General features: G+C 40.7%; 1 protein-coding gene across 7 annotated transcripts in view; it reads left to right on the top strand.

Annotated features, from left to right (window-relative positions):
* RALGAPA2 (Ral GTPase activating protein catalytic subunit alpha 2) overlaps positions 1-14406 on the top strand; it is a 329247-nt gene that overhangs the window by 201759 nt on the left and 113082 nt on the right. For all 7 annotated transcript variants that reach the window (XM_017541502.2, XM_017541500.2, XM_017541496.2 and 4 more), the window contains 4 exons: positions 2345-3116; positions 3988-4059; positions 9812-9935; positions 11569-11724. In XM_017541502.2, coding sequence (XP_017396991.1) covers positions 2345-3116; positions 3988-4059; positions 9812-9935; positions 11569-11724 — 1124 coding nt within the window. The remainder of the gene's footprint in view (positions 1-2344; positions 3117-3987; positions 4060-9811; positions 9936-11568; positions 11725-14406) is intronic.

A 14406-nucleotide genomic window follows, 5' to 3' on the forward strand; every position in this document is an offset into this window, starting at 1 on the left:
GGGATTTTCCTGCCTCAGCCTCCTGAGTAGCTGGGATTACAGGCACACACCATCACACCTGGCTAATTTTCTGTATTTTTAGTAAAGACAGGGTTTCACCATGTCAGCCAGACTGGTCTCGAACTCCTGACCTTGTGATCCACCCACATCTTAGCCTCCCAAGTGCTGGGATTATAGGCATGAGCCACCATGCCCAGCCAGCCTGCTGCTTCTTTCAAAGGGTCTATGGATTCTTGTGGTTTTCCTGTTGAGTTTCTGTATTGCTCCTTGGAAAAAAGCTCACAGTGTGAATCTCTGTACACTATTCTGTCCTTCCCAGTGGGAGGGGGATGCTAACACTGCCTCCAACCTGCCATCTTCTGGATTTGTTTCCATAGCCCTATGCACTTTTGTCAGCAAGTTTTATATTAGGCTGTGCAATTTGACTTACAAGCCAGTAGATGGTGTTTATAGGTAAAAGCTGGCTGTGGCCAATGTGGCTAGGTATATACTTGATCCTTGTTTACCAAGAGAAACTCTTGTTGCCTCAGGCAATGGGGTGATCCATGGAGTGCACAGTAGTCTGAGCTCCCTGCATAACTCTGGGTGGGCAGGGGGCAAGATGGATCAGGACAGGTGCCCTGGTGTTGGGCACAAGCACCAGTGCTGAGGGAGGATCAAGTGAGTGGCCGTCAGGTACCCAGTGGTGTGCCTAGGCATGGAGCTGGGAAATTTCCCTGGCCCCTAGTTCTCTGCATAGGCAGAGGGACAGCCTAAACTCCTGATCAGGGGAGTGAGTTTGGGTGTTCCAGGTGCCTATAAGTCTGCCTGGGCTTGGGGTGCAAAGGGCCCTGCTATTCTACAGTCTCCGCAAAACAAAGGTTGGGTGGCTCAGGCTGGTAAGTTAGATAAGCAGGCCCTGCAACTGCCTGGAGATACGCCTGGGCATGGGGTGGAGAGGACCCTACTTCACCATGGTGTCTGCACAGGAAGGGCAAACTGGCTAAGTCTGCTGATTCAGGTGAGTGGGTGCTCTGAATGCCTGGAGATCTGCCTGGGCATGGAGTGGAACGGGCCCCACTGCACCATGATCTCTACAGGAAGGGTGTGGCAGCTCAGGCCACCAATCTGGGCAAGGAAGTGTGCCACATACCTGGAGATCTGTCTGGGCGTGGAGAGGGTCCCCCTGCACCAGGATTTCTGCAGAGGAGGGATAGGGACACTCAGGTTGCTAAACCAGGCAAGCAGGAGCTCTCAATGCCTGGAGACCTGCCTGAGCATGAAGCAGAGAGGGCCCCGCTCCTCCAGATCTCTACATAAGGGGTGGAGCAACTCAGACTATCAGTCCAAGTGAGCAGGTGCTTTGAATGTCTGGAGAATCTGCTTGGGTATGGAGCAGAAAGGGCCCTTTTGCACCACAATTTATGTACAGGAAGGATAGCATGGCTCAGGCTGCTGGTCCAGGCAAGTAGGTGCTCTGAATGCGTGGAGATCTGCCTAGGCGTGGAGTGGAGAGGGCCCCACTACATGATGATGCTACACAGGAAGGTTGGGGCAGCTCAGGCTGCCAGTCTAGGAAAGCATCTGCCTTTACTGCCTATAGTCCTGCCTGAGAGTGGAACAGAGAGGGCCCTGCTGCACCACGATCTCAGGAGAGCAGCCTGGTGCACACAGCAATGACACATGCAGACAGATTCTACATTGCTGAACTGGCCCTGGTTGCAAGTCTCATAGCCTAGGAGAAACTTTAGCTGTAGCAGCTCTCTTCTCCCACCCCAAGCCTGCAGTAGTGAAGAGCACAATTTCAGTGCCTACTGCTAGGGCATGTTACACAGTTCTGGCTGTGGAAGTCCCTACCCCACTCCAGAGCAAGTGCTCCAATCTCTCAGTCCCAGGTCTAGGAAATGCCTGTGGCTTTTTCTGGTGTCTTTTCCTCTTAGCACCTCCAAGCCCCTCCCCAAGATAGCTCTGGGGCTTGGGAGAAACATCATTCTCTGCCTTGGCCGGGGTTGGTTAGATCCCCCGTGGACAGGTAAATTACAGAGGGAGACTCTTTCTCTTTCGTGTACTGGGGCTTCACTCACTGTTTTTCAGCTGGATGGCATCACAGGGGCTGTTTGCCTGTGTGGTCCTCCCTAAGATCTGGATCATCCTTCATGATTCCAGTAGATTCCCATTTTCCTTCTTGAATTAAAGCTCAGAGAGTTGATCTTTTTGCACTATCTTGCTATTTCTAAGTGGCCGAGGCACACTAAAAGCCTGTAATCTACCATCTTGGAGCCACCCCCTGCCCCCCAGAAAAAGGTGTTGCGTTTTCATCTTCATTCACCACTGACTCTTTATGTTTCTTTACTGCTGTTTACAGAGAAGAAGAGAAGAAGTTTGGAATTGATCCCTTTGACTGCTCGAATGGTGATGGCCCACCTGGTGAACCACCTGGGGCACTACCCCCTCAGTGGGGGCCCTGCCATACTGCACAGCCTTGTCAGCGAGAACCACGACAATGCCCATGTAGAAGGCTCCGAGCTGTCCTCTGAGGTGTTCAGAAGCCCAAACCTGCAGCTGTTTGTATTTAACGAAAGTACCCTCATCTCCTACCTTCAGACACCCACAGAAGGACCGGCAGGTGGATCACCAGTGGGCTCTCTCTCTGATGTGAGAGTAATTGTGAGGGATATCTCAGGGAAGTACTCTTGGGATGGTAAGGTTTTATACGGACCTTTGGAAGGCTGCTTAGCACGCAGTGGAAGAAATCCTTCATTTCTGATTTCAGGCTGGCATCCTCACACATTTGGACCTCAGAAGGACTCTTCTCAAGTTGAGGAAGGAGATGATGTTCTTGACAAATTACTTGAAAACATTGGCCACACAAGTCCTGAATGCCTTTTACCATCACAGCTAAATCTAAATGAACCTTCCCTACCCCCATGTGGCATGAACTATGACCAAGAGAAGGAAATCATCGAGGTCATTTTGCGCCAAAATGCTCAGGAAGATGAGTGTGTCCAGAGTCATAACTTTGATTCTGCAATGAAAGTCACCAGCCAAGGGCAGCCATCCCCAGTGGAGCCCCGAGGACCCTTTTATTTCTGCAGGTTGTTGCTTGATGACTTGGGAATGAATTCTTGGGACAGAAGGTAACAATCCACATAGACCTCCAGCTATTTTATCATTATTTTCATGTAATTGTCCTTTCTGTCAGTTTGCAGTTGGGGAAGAAGAAAAGATTGGAAAGATTGGAGAAGAAGAGAGAATGGAGATTTTTCTCTGTTTTAACATTTGCAGCCTATTTTCTGCTACTAAATTAAAACTTGAAATGAAATTATGCTGTACTGTTACACAGATTGAATTCCAAACATCTGTTGCATATTTTAAAGGATATCAAGCAGAGAGAAAGTGAGAGAGAGAGAGAGAGAAAGAGAGCGTGTGTGTGTGTGTGTTTGTGTGTGTGTGTAATTACTGCTCTGTCCATTATTATTTCTGCCTTCATGCAAGATGCAAGTGAACTACAAAGGTGAATAAGCCACAGTCTAACCTTAGGTCTAATGTGGGAGGTAGATTTGATACAACTCTGATATAGGATGGAATGACACAGGAGTTCAAGAGTAATGATTAAATCCGATGGGAAGTACAGAGCAATGGAGAAGACTTTGTGGAAAGGGGTGGATTTGACCCTAATAGTGGAATGGAGTTTTTAAGAACAGAAGTGGAGAAAAGGGATTCACAGTAGAGCTGACACTGGAAACAGACACAGGAACATGCAAACAAGTCACACACTCACCAAAGAGCCATCTGTGTCACTGGTTAGTAATGGAATGCTGGAAGAATTTTTATACCTTTGTATGTCTTAAGGAAGATGGAGTTCATTCTGTAGGTTTCTATCACAAATCTTTTGTGAGTGAGGTCATAGAGGATGAATGGTAGGTATGTTTATTAAATAACTGATTGAAAAGCAGCAAAATGGTTCCATAATCACATGTTTTTTCTTCCATCCTTTTTTCTTTATAGGAAGAATTTTCATCTGTTGAAGAAAAATTCAAAATTATTGAGAGAGCTAAAAAATTTGGACTCCCGCCAGTGGTATGTAAAAGTATATCAGACTACTTTTTTCCTGTTTGTCTGTGGGTATGCTTAGATAACAGATACAACTGCAGAAATGAATGCACTTACTGAGACATCCAAGGGTAGTTCTGTAACCTAGCATCCAGTGACATTTGTGCACGCCATACCATTGGTGTTTTTTACTATAAGGAATAAACTTTCATGTTTGATACACTGAAAAGAGGTCACCACTCCCATCTAATCTGTACTTTTGATTATCTTTGTTTGTGGCTGCCAGTAGAAATTTATTCTCATTTGATCTCTGCAACCACCTCTTTTTGATGAAGAAAAAGTTTACCTAGGTTAAACAGCCTGTGGTTGCTCACACCGTATTATCTAAAGCCAAGTGAGTCTGACTTCAAAATCCATGCTGTATACCAAGGCACTACCATTCTGTACTTGTGGCTTCATAGTGTTGGAAAGGTTAAAACCAGCATGTTGTAATTAATAATTCTCTGTTAATAAGCCTCATTCTCCAAAGCTGATCAGACTCTCAGATCCAGCCCTGTTCTGTACTACTTCAGAAGCATTTCTAAAGATGATCTCAGAACTATGAAAAGTGTTTGATTTGGGGAATGTATGTTTCCAAAATCATCTAAGTCAAGAATAAGTATAGTAGTTGGTACGTAACAGATGTTTCAAAGTTTTGAAGAGAATAAGGTGCTTCCTTAATCTTTAGTTTTTAAACCAAACTCTTAAAAAAAAAAAAAACAAACCTTCTTTTCCTTTTATTCCCCTTAGAAATATCCTATATTCTGTCAGCTTTCATATGAAAATTCTGTCAGCTTTCATATGAAAAATTCAGGTTGTTTTCCTTAAGTTTATTTTTCAGCTCTTCACCCTATATTTTATTCACTACATTTTTCTTACTACTCATTAACTCATAAATTTTTAAATCTATTTTGACCTATATGTTTTTAGAGGGTGGTGCAGTTGCCGGCTGAGAAGTAAGAAGGAGGAAAGGAAATAACAGAGCCCAGCTTTATCTTTACAAAGTCGTGTCCTAGCATTTCAGATAATTACTAGAGCTCTTTATTCCATTCATTAAATCCTTCATTCATCCACTGTCATGATTCCCTTTTAAGGCATGAGCTTCTCCTGCCTGCACTTACAGTGATGGGTTATGGCCTGCTGAATTAATATTTTCACCATCGTGTGTGTTTCAGTGGCATTGTGATGGTTTTGTTGTTTATTTTAGAGTTTTGATCAAATCTCAAAGTGATACATGCTTACATTTTATTTTCAAGCAAACTCTTGGTTCATGTCACTATTATTTGCATATCACCTTCACAACTGTGATTCTCCTTTGGTGTTTTGAATTCTTGAATTGTGTATAGACCCAACTAATAAAGTCCAGTTGGAATTTTTTTTTAAACACTTAGAAGATTATATTTCAGAAAAGTCCATTGGTAATGTCATTAAGAACTGAGTAGATGAAATAATATTAAACTTACGGCTATGTATTGTTTCCATCCTTCAGAGGCATGTGGTATTAAGATGGATTTGTTTGTATTGATAAAAAGGGCATAAGTTTTGTCAGAATCAGAAGGGCATAAGTTTTCTTTTCTTTTATTCTTTTCTCTTCTTTACTCTTCTACTTTCCCACCTGTCTCTCTAGTTACTCAGGACCCCTAATTGCATCTCCATAGCTACACACATGTAAAGGCATGAACTATTTCATGTATGTTTCCAAGTCTTGAGAATGTGACAGGATGGCTGTTCGAACCTGAAGTACTCTTAGAAGGGAATATGAGGGCCTTTTCTCCTAGGTGGCTTTACTATTCTCTGGAGAGTGATAAATATTTCAGTATCAAGAAATATACAGACATTTTTTTAAAAACACAGAATTAAAATATTCATTTGTAGTTTTACCTGAGTAAAAGAGCCGTTCTCTGTCCAGAAGCCTGCTACAGCTCCATTGCCATTTTAAATGTCTTTGTTTCTTGATTTATTAGGTGAAACAGTATAAGATTTGAATTTGAGTAATTTTTAAAAGTCATTATGAAAAACCTGAACTGCCATTTCTCAGCTTACCCTTCACTGTATTCCATTTCCTGATTCTTCTTGTGATTCCTTTTCTCTAGAGGAACATAGATCAACTTCTCTATGGAAATTTTGTGAGGAATTTATTTTGAAGAACTCAGGGGTTCACGATCCTCTCCCTCCTTCCTTCAGTAATAAATAAGCAGTCATTTGGGTTCCACACTGAGCTTTTTAAGCATATGCTGAATTATTCCATGCTTCTCAGTATTAAGTGAATACTTGGTATCATGTAATTGCGGTCAATTTGTTGAGTGTTAATGCACTTTAGTTGCATGAGGTACAATTGATTAGCTCCCTGGGGTACTGTTGCAGCGAAATACAGCTTTGAATAACTGAGTGGCAGTCCCCTACCCCTTGATCAACCTTCACTTAAAACCCCAACTCCTGGATTTAGTGTCTTCTTGACATCAAACGGGTATCAACTTATTTTATGGTGAAGGGTATTTTCAAGGTTGTTTTTGAAGAAACTAGAAATAAGTCTGGGACTCTTCAGCTACGAGAAATCTAGACTGCCCTATATTTTGGTCAGGTAGCAGGTAAGAAAATACCTTGTCTGTCAACTTTCAGTCAGAACATTTCTGTTTAATTCTGATATCAATTTATCTCACTACTCTTGCTGCATATAGTTCCTTCTTAACATGTTCCCTGGAAAAGTTGAGGCCATCTTTCACTATGGTCTGGACACTGAAAATGCTATGATGAATGTACGTACAAATCACAGTGGCTTCCCTTTTAGATATAAATGCCCCCTTGCCACCACATGGGGAGGTGGATATTAAAATCATGCTTTTCTTTGGCTTTTTCATGTGACAGCACAAGGAAACTGAGCTATTCTGGTGTATTCCTAATAAGAAAGAACAGTGTATTCTAATGAGGAAAGGGAGATTGTTGATTTCATGTATGTGTGTTCCTGAATTACCTGCTCCTTCATGCACTGGTGTGCTTCTTATGGATGTGAAGTGCTGTTGAAGTTGCTAATTACCATTTCAAAAGCATGGCTCTAATAAAGCCGGACACAGCTTCTGCATCCTAGCAGGCTTTCTACGTACTAACATTTTGGAGGATGTGAAATTTGATGAATGTTTACAACTAAAGGTCATCTTTCCTCACACTCACATTGGTCAGCTCATCATTCAGGCTTAGCTCTCTTGTGCTCCCACCTTGAGTTAGTGAGGGCTCAAGGACTTAGGAACAGCTGCAATGGAAAAAGCTTAGATTTTTAAGGAGAATAAAAAAACATTTAGATAAACCTGAGATTTTTTTGTGTGTGTATGTAAAGTTGATAAAACAAAGAAAAATTAAATGCTGAGGATTTTTACATATGTGGAGAGACCTGCAGATAGAAACTGAATAACTATACTTCTCCACCTTTGTTGAAAGAGGCAGTCTTTTAGGTCATAGGTTGTGGTTTGTTATTATCCAAATGCCCAAATTTTTATAGCTCTTGGACTAAGCTAGTCAGATTCTAGGCTATTGATGTCCCCTGCCCATTCCTCAGGGCAGTGAATGGTGTGGCAATTTCAGGGCTTCCTTCTGTGTGAGGACAAGCTGTCTAAATTTATTTTAAGGACATATTAAAGATATTATAGCTGGGCATGGTGCTCAAGCCTATAAAGTCAACACTATGGGAGGCTGAGGCAGGTGATCACCTGAGATCAGGAGTTCAAGACCATCCTGGCCAACATAGCAAAGCCCTGTCTCTACAAAAAATACAAACAAAAATTAGCCAGGTATGGTGGCATGTGGTGACATGCATCTGTAGTCCCAGCTAGTGGGACAGCTGAGGCACAAGAATCATTTGAACACGGGAGGCAGAGGTTGCAGTGAGCTGAAATCATGCCACTGCACTCCAGCCTGGGTGATGAAGTGAGACTGTCTCAAAAAAAAAGATACTGCAAAAAGATTAAAAACATTAAAGATTATCTTTAAGGGTGTATTAAAGATAACGTGAAAATGTCTTTTAAAATGGAAGCAACCTAAATGAGGATTTGGGCTATGACATATTAATATAATGGAATGTTACAATCATTAAACCTTTGTTGTAGAAGCACATGATATAAACGTGTTCATACTAAAAAATGGTTGAAATGGTGAATTTTATGATATGTATATTTTACCATAATAAAAAGTGTTTGCAAATATTTTAAGTGAAAAAATCTGTTGTAAAGCAGAATGTGGTAACTTCTCATATATGCATGCAAAAGTGTATCCTAAAATGGTGTAGTGGCTATGTTCTTTGCTTATCTGTTGAAATTGCAAGTGATTTTTATTCTTCTCTTTTTTTTTCTGTATTTTCTAATTCTTCTTCTAAGTATGTTTATTACATATAAACTATGGGGGAAGTGAATAAGCTATCTAACTGAATAAAAGGAGAGAACTCTCTTCCTCCAGTTATTTGTATAAATTTTAATTGAAAGTCAATTAGTTCTGCTTATTAAGTAGAGAAATAACTCATGCAAAAGGAAATCTTAGAGAATTTGTTGAAATATGGAGCCCAATTCCACCAATATGATATCTAGTCAAATTACAATGTTGAAATATTAAACAACTTGACAGAAAAATATTTGTGTCTAAGTACTTTATAATTATTCCTAAGAGATTTATCAGAGTGCAGTGTAAAAAGAGGAAAAAGGTGGAACTGCTCTGGAAGTGGACATCAGAACTTTTAAAAACCCAAAACTCTTGGATGATTGGGCTAGGGAATGAATGATTCATAATTAAAGCTTCATTTGAATGAGAACAGTGTTTTCATCTCTAAACTATCACCAAATGCTTGGTATAGATCCTGGTATTTTGTCACCTTACTCCAGGGTATAATTTTTAGAAATTTGTTATTAATGCATTCAAATGTATCACCATATCTCTGCTCAGTGTAACAGAGATTTAACTGCGTACCTACTGTATGCAAAGGGATGTGCTAGATGTGCAAAAGAGAAAATGATAGGGCTTCCTTTTTCAAAGTGCACATCGTATTTTCTTGATTTAATACCAGAGAATCCAATATCTATCTGGAACAAGCAGATGAAGGATTTATATGGCTAAAAGGGGTTTCCCTGAATAGCTGTCCACCCTGTCAGGCACCCTCAGAACAGTCAGAGCACAGGAGTTGGTACACCCCTTCATGAAGATAATACCTAAGTGTCTTCTGCTTGGAAGGATATTCTTTTTCTCATAAGACCTTGGCATATTCTATAGTTCCAATTACAGAGCCACCCAGTAGCCTTAAAATGTAGAGTTAAATATGGACGGTCACAAAGATCTATTCACAATTTGTATAAATACTGTAAAAGATTTTTTTTTTTTTTACCAAAAACAGAGAACTTACCAAATGGCGTGCCCCAACATGCTGCTCAGTCAGTATATCTTATGTCTGAGGATGTGGTCTCAGAAAGCAGATGGCCTTGCCACAGTTCCCATCCCCTGCTTGCTGGGTGTGCTTTTTGTTACACTTTCTGTGCCTCCTTTCAACCACCCAGCTAGGGAGGTGATAAGAATACTCATTTCTTTAGCATGGTTGTGAAGAATAAATGAGACCATGTGTCAAACCATCTTAGAACAGTGACTGACCTCTAGCAGGTTCTCCAGTAAATGTAAACTCAGTGGTAGAAGTCATGCTGGTGGTATTAATAGTAGTGAGATAAAATTTTATATATAAGAATTCTAACTCCTTTAATTTAAAAATTTGTAGCCGTGAGACACACAAAATCGCAGTGTTTTACATTGCTGAAGGTCAAGAAGACAAGTGTTCAATCCTCTCTAATGAAAGAGGAAGCCAAGCATATGAAGACTTTGTTGCTGGACTTGGATGGGAGGTAATGCATTTCATTCAGTAGTATTTATTGACAGCACTGTTTAAAGATGTATCCAAACTAGACATTGTGTAAGTTTTTACATGAGCGTTTGCATTCAAATATAGCATAGGTAGAGTTCAGGAATTGAAGAACTTACTGAATTTGACATCTACTGTTAGTTGCTTGTCAGTATTTAATACATGAACTTTTGTTTACCCTTAACTTTCCTCTTAATATTTTTTCATTTGCTTTTTATCAGAACAATAGTCAGATGGGCTCTCCCAGCCATAGACAGTTTGTAGTAAGAGAAGACAAATGTGGGCAGAGAAGCAATGGCTTTGGCCACAGTATGGAGATTGAAGAAGAAATCAATGACTTGATGGGTGGAAAGATGAAGAAAGAGTTGGATGAAGTCAAAAGTTACAACGAAAATATAATATAATAGCCATGATGGTTTAGCTATCAACCTATTTCCCTAAGGTAGACCCCAGGATGATTGATGTTGAAAAAGTTATTTTTTTCTTTATTAAATTATACTCTGACATACAGACATATATACATTAATACAAACACACACACATATCACACATGCATATCTGTCTCCCAGGAACATAAATCTGAGGGAAAATATATTCCTAGAATCTGAAATCATTAGGAGTAGTTAAAATGGAAATCAACATGTCTAAAATAATTTGCTTATTTTTTATTAGTTTCTTGGGTACCTGTGCTCTGAAAAACTCTCTGGGTGCCTTTGAGAGCTCGGTGCAAGCAAGGGGACTGAGGTAATAAAGGGGACAGGGTAAGAGAACATCATAGTCAAAACGACGTACTTACTAAGAAGGCAAGTAGGTGTCAGTCCAATAGAGTTACTGCACTTCCAGGAAACTATTGTCTCCACCAGTAAGGCTACTTCTACTTTGTCATAGAATATATTTATTACTTAATGTATTTTAAGCCATACAGTATCAATTAGAGTTTTAAGAGTACGTGTTTACTATATTTGTCACAGAAGAGATTCTTCTATTTCTTTTTTCGTATGTGTTAGAATAGGTATTTTACTGAAAGAATACTAGTTTTTGACAAGTTAAAAATTTTGGATAAAGGCACTAAGAAGTGAACACTCATGCCATAACTTTAAAATGAATTATGACTCGTAAACTTTCAGCAGTGGTATAAAGTGGTTGTTCAACCCTTTTTTGAAAGGCAGTTTGTCAAGGATTGCTGAATTTTTTAAAATATCTGTACCTTTTGACCCAACATCTTAGAAAAACACTCCTTTGAGTGTGCTTTCTGATTTGAAGAAGCAGAAACCCCCACAAATCCATCAATAGGGAACCTATGTATACACACACATATATGCATATATACACATAAGTTTACACATACAGGTGGGGAAAAAAAAGTTAGAGAATATATACCAAAAGTTTGACAGTGGTTTTATTCAGTTGGTATGACTATAGAGCACTTTCATTTTTAATATTTTTTATTCCTTTAACATTTTAATCTGGTCTTACTTTGTATTACGTTTGTTTGTAATCAGAAAGAAAGATATAAAAATGAAAATAATTTATTTTTTTCTGAATCCACAGCCCTGCTTAGTTAAAGAACAGCTCATTTTTGATCCTCACTCTTTCTTCTTTGTGACCTTCGTCAGGTGGATCTCTCCACCCACTGTGGGTTCATGGGTGGCCTTCAGCGCAATGGCAGCACCGGGCAGACGGCCCCTTACTATGCTACCTCGACCGTGGAAGTGATTTTCCATGTTTCCACTCGAATGCCGTCAGACTCAGATGATTCCCTCACCAAAAAGGTAAGGAGTCTCCTCAGGCACCATTCTTAGCTGCCCTGGTTTGTAGGTGAGGCTCTCCTGGACGAGACAAATAACAGGGCAGAACACACATTGAGACAGTTTCCTCTGAACTCTACAATCCTGAGATTAAGGTTTCTGAAAAGGAAGGGTCTTAAATGTTGTTACCTCCCTCCCATTAATATTACCTAATGGAAAATGACATTTTTGATCTCCCAGATTGTCATAGGTCACAAAGTATGAGACCCCTGTTCTAGTGGAGCTCTGGGAAAGCAGTTGCTGCAGGGCGATTTGGCAGCATCTGTCAACATAAGTGCAGGTGTGCAGCTGCCCAGCAGCCCCACTGTTGCCCCTTACCTTTCATTCTTCAACTTGCCCTGTGGGCAGTTTTCTTTAGAATTCAAAGGGAACCTCATCTATCCCTGAGGAACCTCCAACCTGCAGGATGTTTGCTTCAGGCAACCCTGTGTTAAATGTGAGGAGGCCTGAGTAGAAGAAGTGTTTGACTCTGTAAGGAAGCCTCTAATTGGGTCGGCTTCTGTAAGCTTCCAGATGAGAAGAGCATCTCAGAGCAACCGTGATTTGCACTCACCTGGCCTTCTAGCAGGTGGGGAACCTAGAATCCCCACCTTACTGTCTCCCTACCACGTGGATGCAAGGGACTGAGGACATCACCTCATGTGCTGACTAAGGCCGGCCATTGGGGAGTCTACTGCGGTGGTTATAGCCAGGCCCTGGTGACAGGCGGACCAGGGATCAGATGTATATTAGTTATTTCATCAGCCTGTGCCTCAGTTTTTCTTCTACTAAGTGAGATTAAAAACACAGTCTATGTTACAGGGTTGTTGAGTGAGGTAAATGAGATAATTTCTGTAAAATTGCTTAGCACGGTACCTGGGAAGATGTCTCTGACCATCATCCCTCATCATTGCCCATTGGTCTAATTGATTCTTTTTTTCCCCCTGCCCCATTAGCCAGATGCTTTATATTGGCCAGTTGGCCTCACTGTACCTGCTTTATTTATTATGCGGTTTCGCTTTTTCACCAGTGCAGCCACAGACATCTGCACTATGTACAGACATACCTTGTTTCACTGTGCAGCACTTCATTGCACTTCACGGGTATTAAATTTTTTACAAATTAGAGATTTGTGGCAACACTGAATCAGTCTATCAGCACTATTTTTCTAACAGCAGGTGCACATGTGTGTCTCTGTCACATTTTGTAATTTTCACAATATTTCTAACTTTGTTGTTATTATATCTCATTCAGTGGTCTGTAATCAGTGGTCTTCGATGTTGCTATTGTAATTGTTTTGGGGCACCACAAACTCCCCATATAAGATGGCAAACTTAATTGATAAATGTTGGGTGTGTTCTGACTGCTCCACCCACTGGTCGTTCACCGTCTATCTTCCTCTCCTTGGACCTTCCTATTCCCTGAGCACAACAGTAGTGAAATTAGGCCAATTAATAACCCCGTAATAGCCTCAAAGTGTTCCAGTGAAAGGAAAGGTTGCATGTCTCTCACTTGAAATCAAAAGCTAGGAATGATTAAGTTTAGTGAGGAAGGCGTGTTGAAAGCTGAGCTACACCAAAAGCTAGGCCTCTTGCACCAAACATTTCCCCATTTTTGAACGTAAAGGAAAAGTTTTTGAAGGAAATTAAAGTGCTGCTCCAGTGAACACATGAATAATAAGAAAACGAAATAGCCTTATTGCTGATAACGGAGAAAGTTTTAGTGGTCTGAACAGATCAAACCAGCCACAGCATTCCTTTAAGCCAGAGCCCAATCCAGAGCAAGGCCTTAACACTTTTCAATTTTATGAAGGCCGAGAGAGGTGAGGAAGCTGGAGAAGAAAAGCTTGAAGCTTGCCAAGGTTGGTTCATGAAGTTTGAAAAGAAGCTGTCTCCATAAAATGAAAGTGCAAGGTGAAGCAGCAAGTGCTCATGTAGAAGCTGCAGCTTAGCCAGAAGACCTAGCTAAGATCAGGCATGGAGGTGGCTATCCTAAACAGCAGATTTCCGATGTAATAAAAACAGCCTTCTGCTGGAAGAAGATGCTATCTAGCACTTTCATAACTAGAGAAGAAAAGTTAATGCCGGATTTCAAAGCTTCAAAGGAACAGGCTGACTCGCTTGTTAAGGCTAATGCAGCTGGTGACTTTAAGTTGAAGCCAGTGCTCATTTACCATTCTTCAAATTCTAGGGCCCTTAAACATTAGGCTAAATCTACTCTGCCTGTGCTCTATAAATGGAACAACAAAACCAGGGTGGCAGCACATCTGTTTACACCATGGTTTACTGAAGATTTAAAGCCCACTGTTGAGACCTACCACTCAGAGTCAAAGATTTATTTCAAAGTATTACTCCTCATTGACAATATACCTTATCACCGAAGAGCTCTGATGGAGATGCAATGTTGTTTTTCATGCCTGCTAACACAATATCCATATTCTGCAACCCACAGATCTAGGAGTAATTTCAACTTTCGAGTCTTATTATTTAAAGAACTTGGCTATCACTGCCATAGATAGTGATTTCTCCAATGGATCTGGCAAAGAACATAGAAAACCCTCTAGAAAGGATTCACCACTCTAGATGCCATTAGGAACATTCGTGATTCATCGGGAAAGGTCAAGATACCAACATTCACAGTAGTTTGGATAAAGTAGAGTCCCACCCT

This window comes from Cebus imitator, unplaced genomic scaffold (genome assembly GCF_001604975.1).
Source record: "Cebus imitator isolate Cc_AM_T3 unplaced genomic scaffold, Cebus_imitator-1.0 Scaffold134, whole genome shotgun sequence".
In the NCBI taxonomy this organism is placed as follows: Eukaryota; Metazoa; Chordata; class Mammalia; order Primates; family Cebidae; genus Cebus; species Cebus imitator.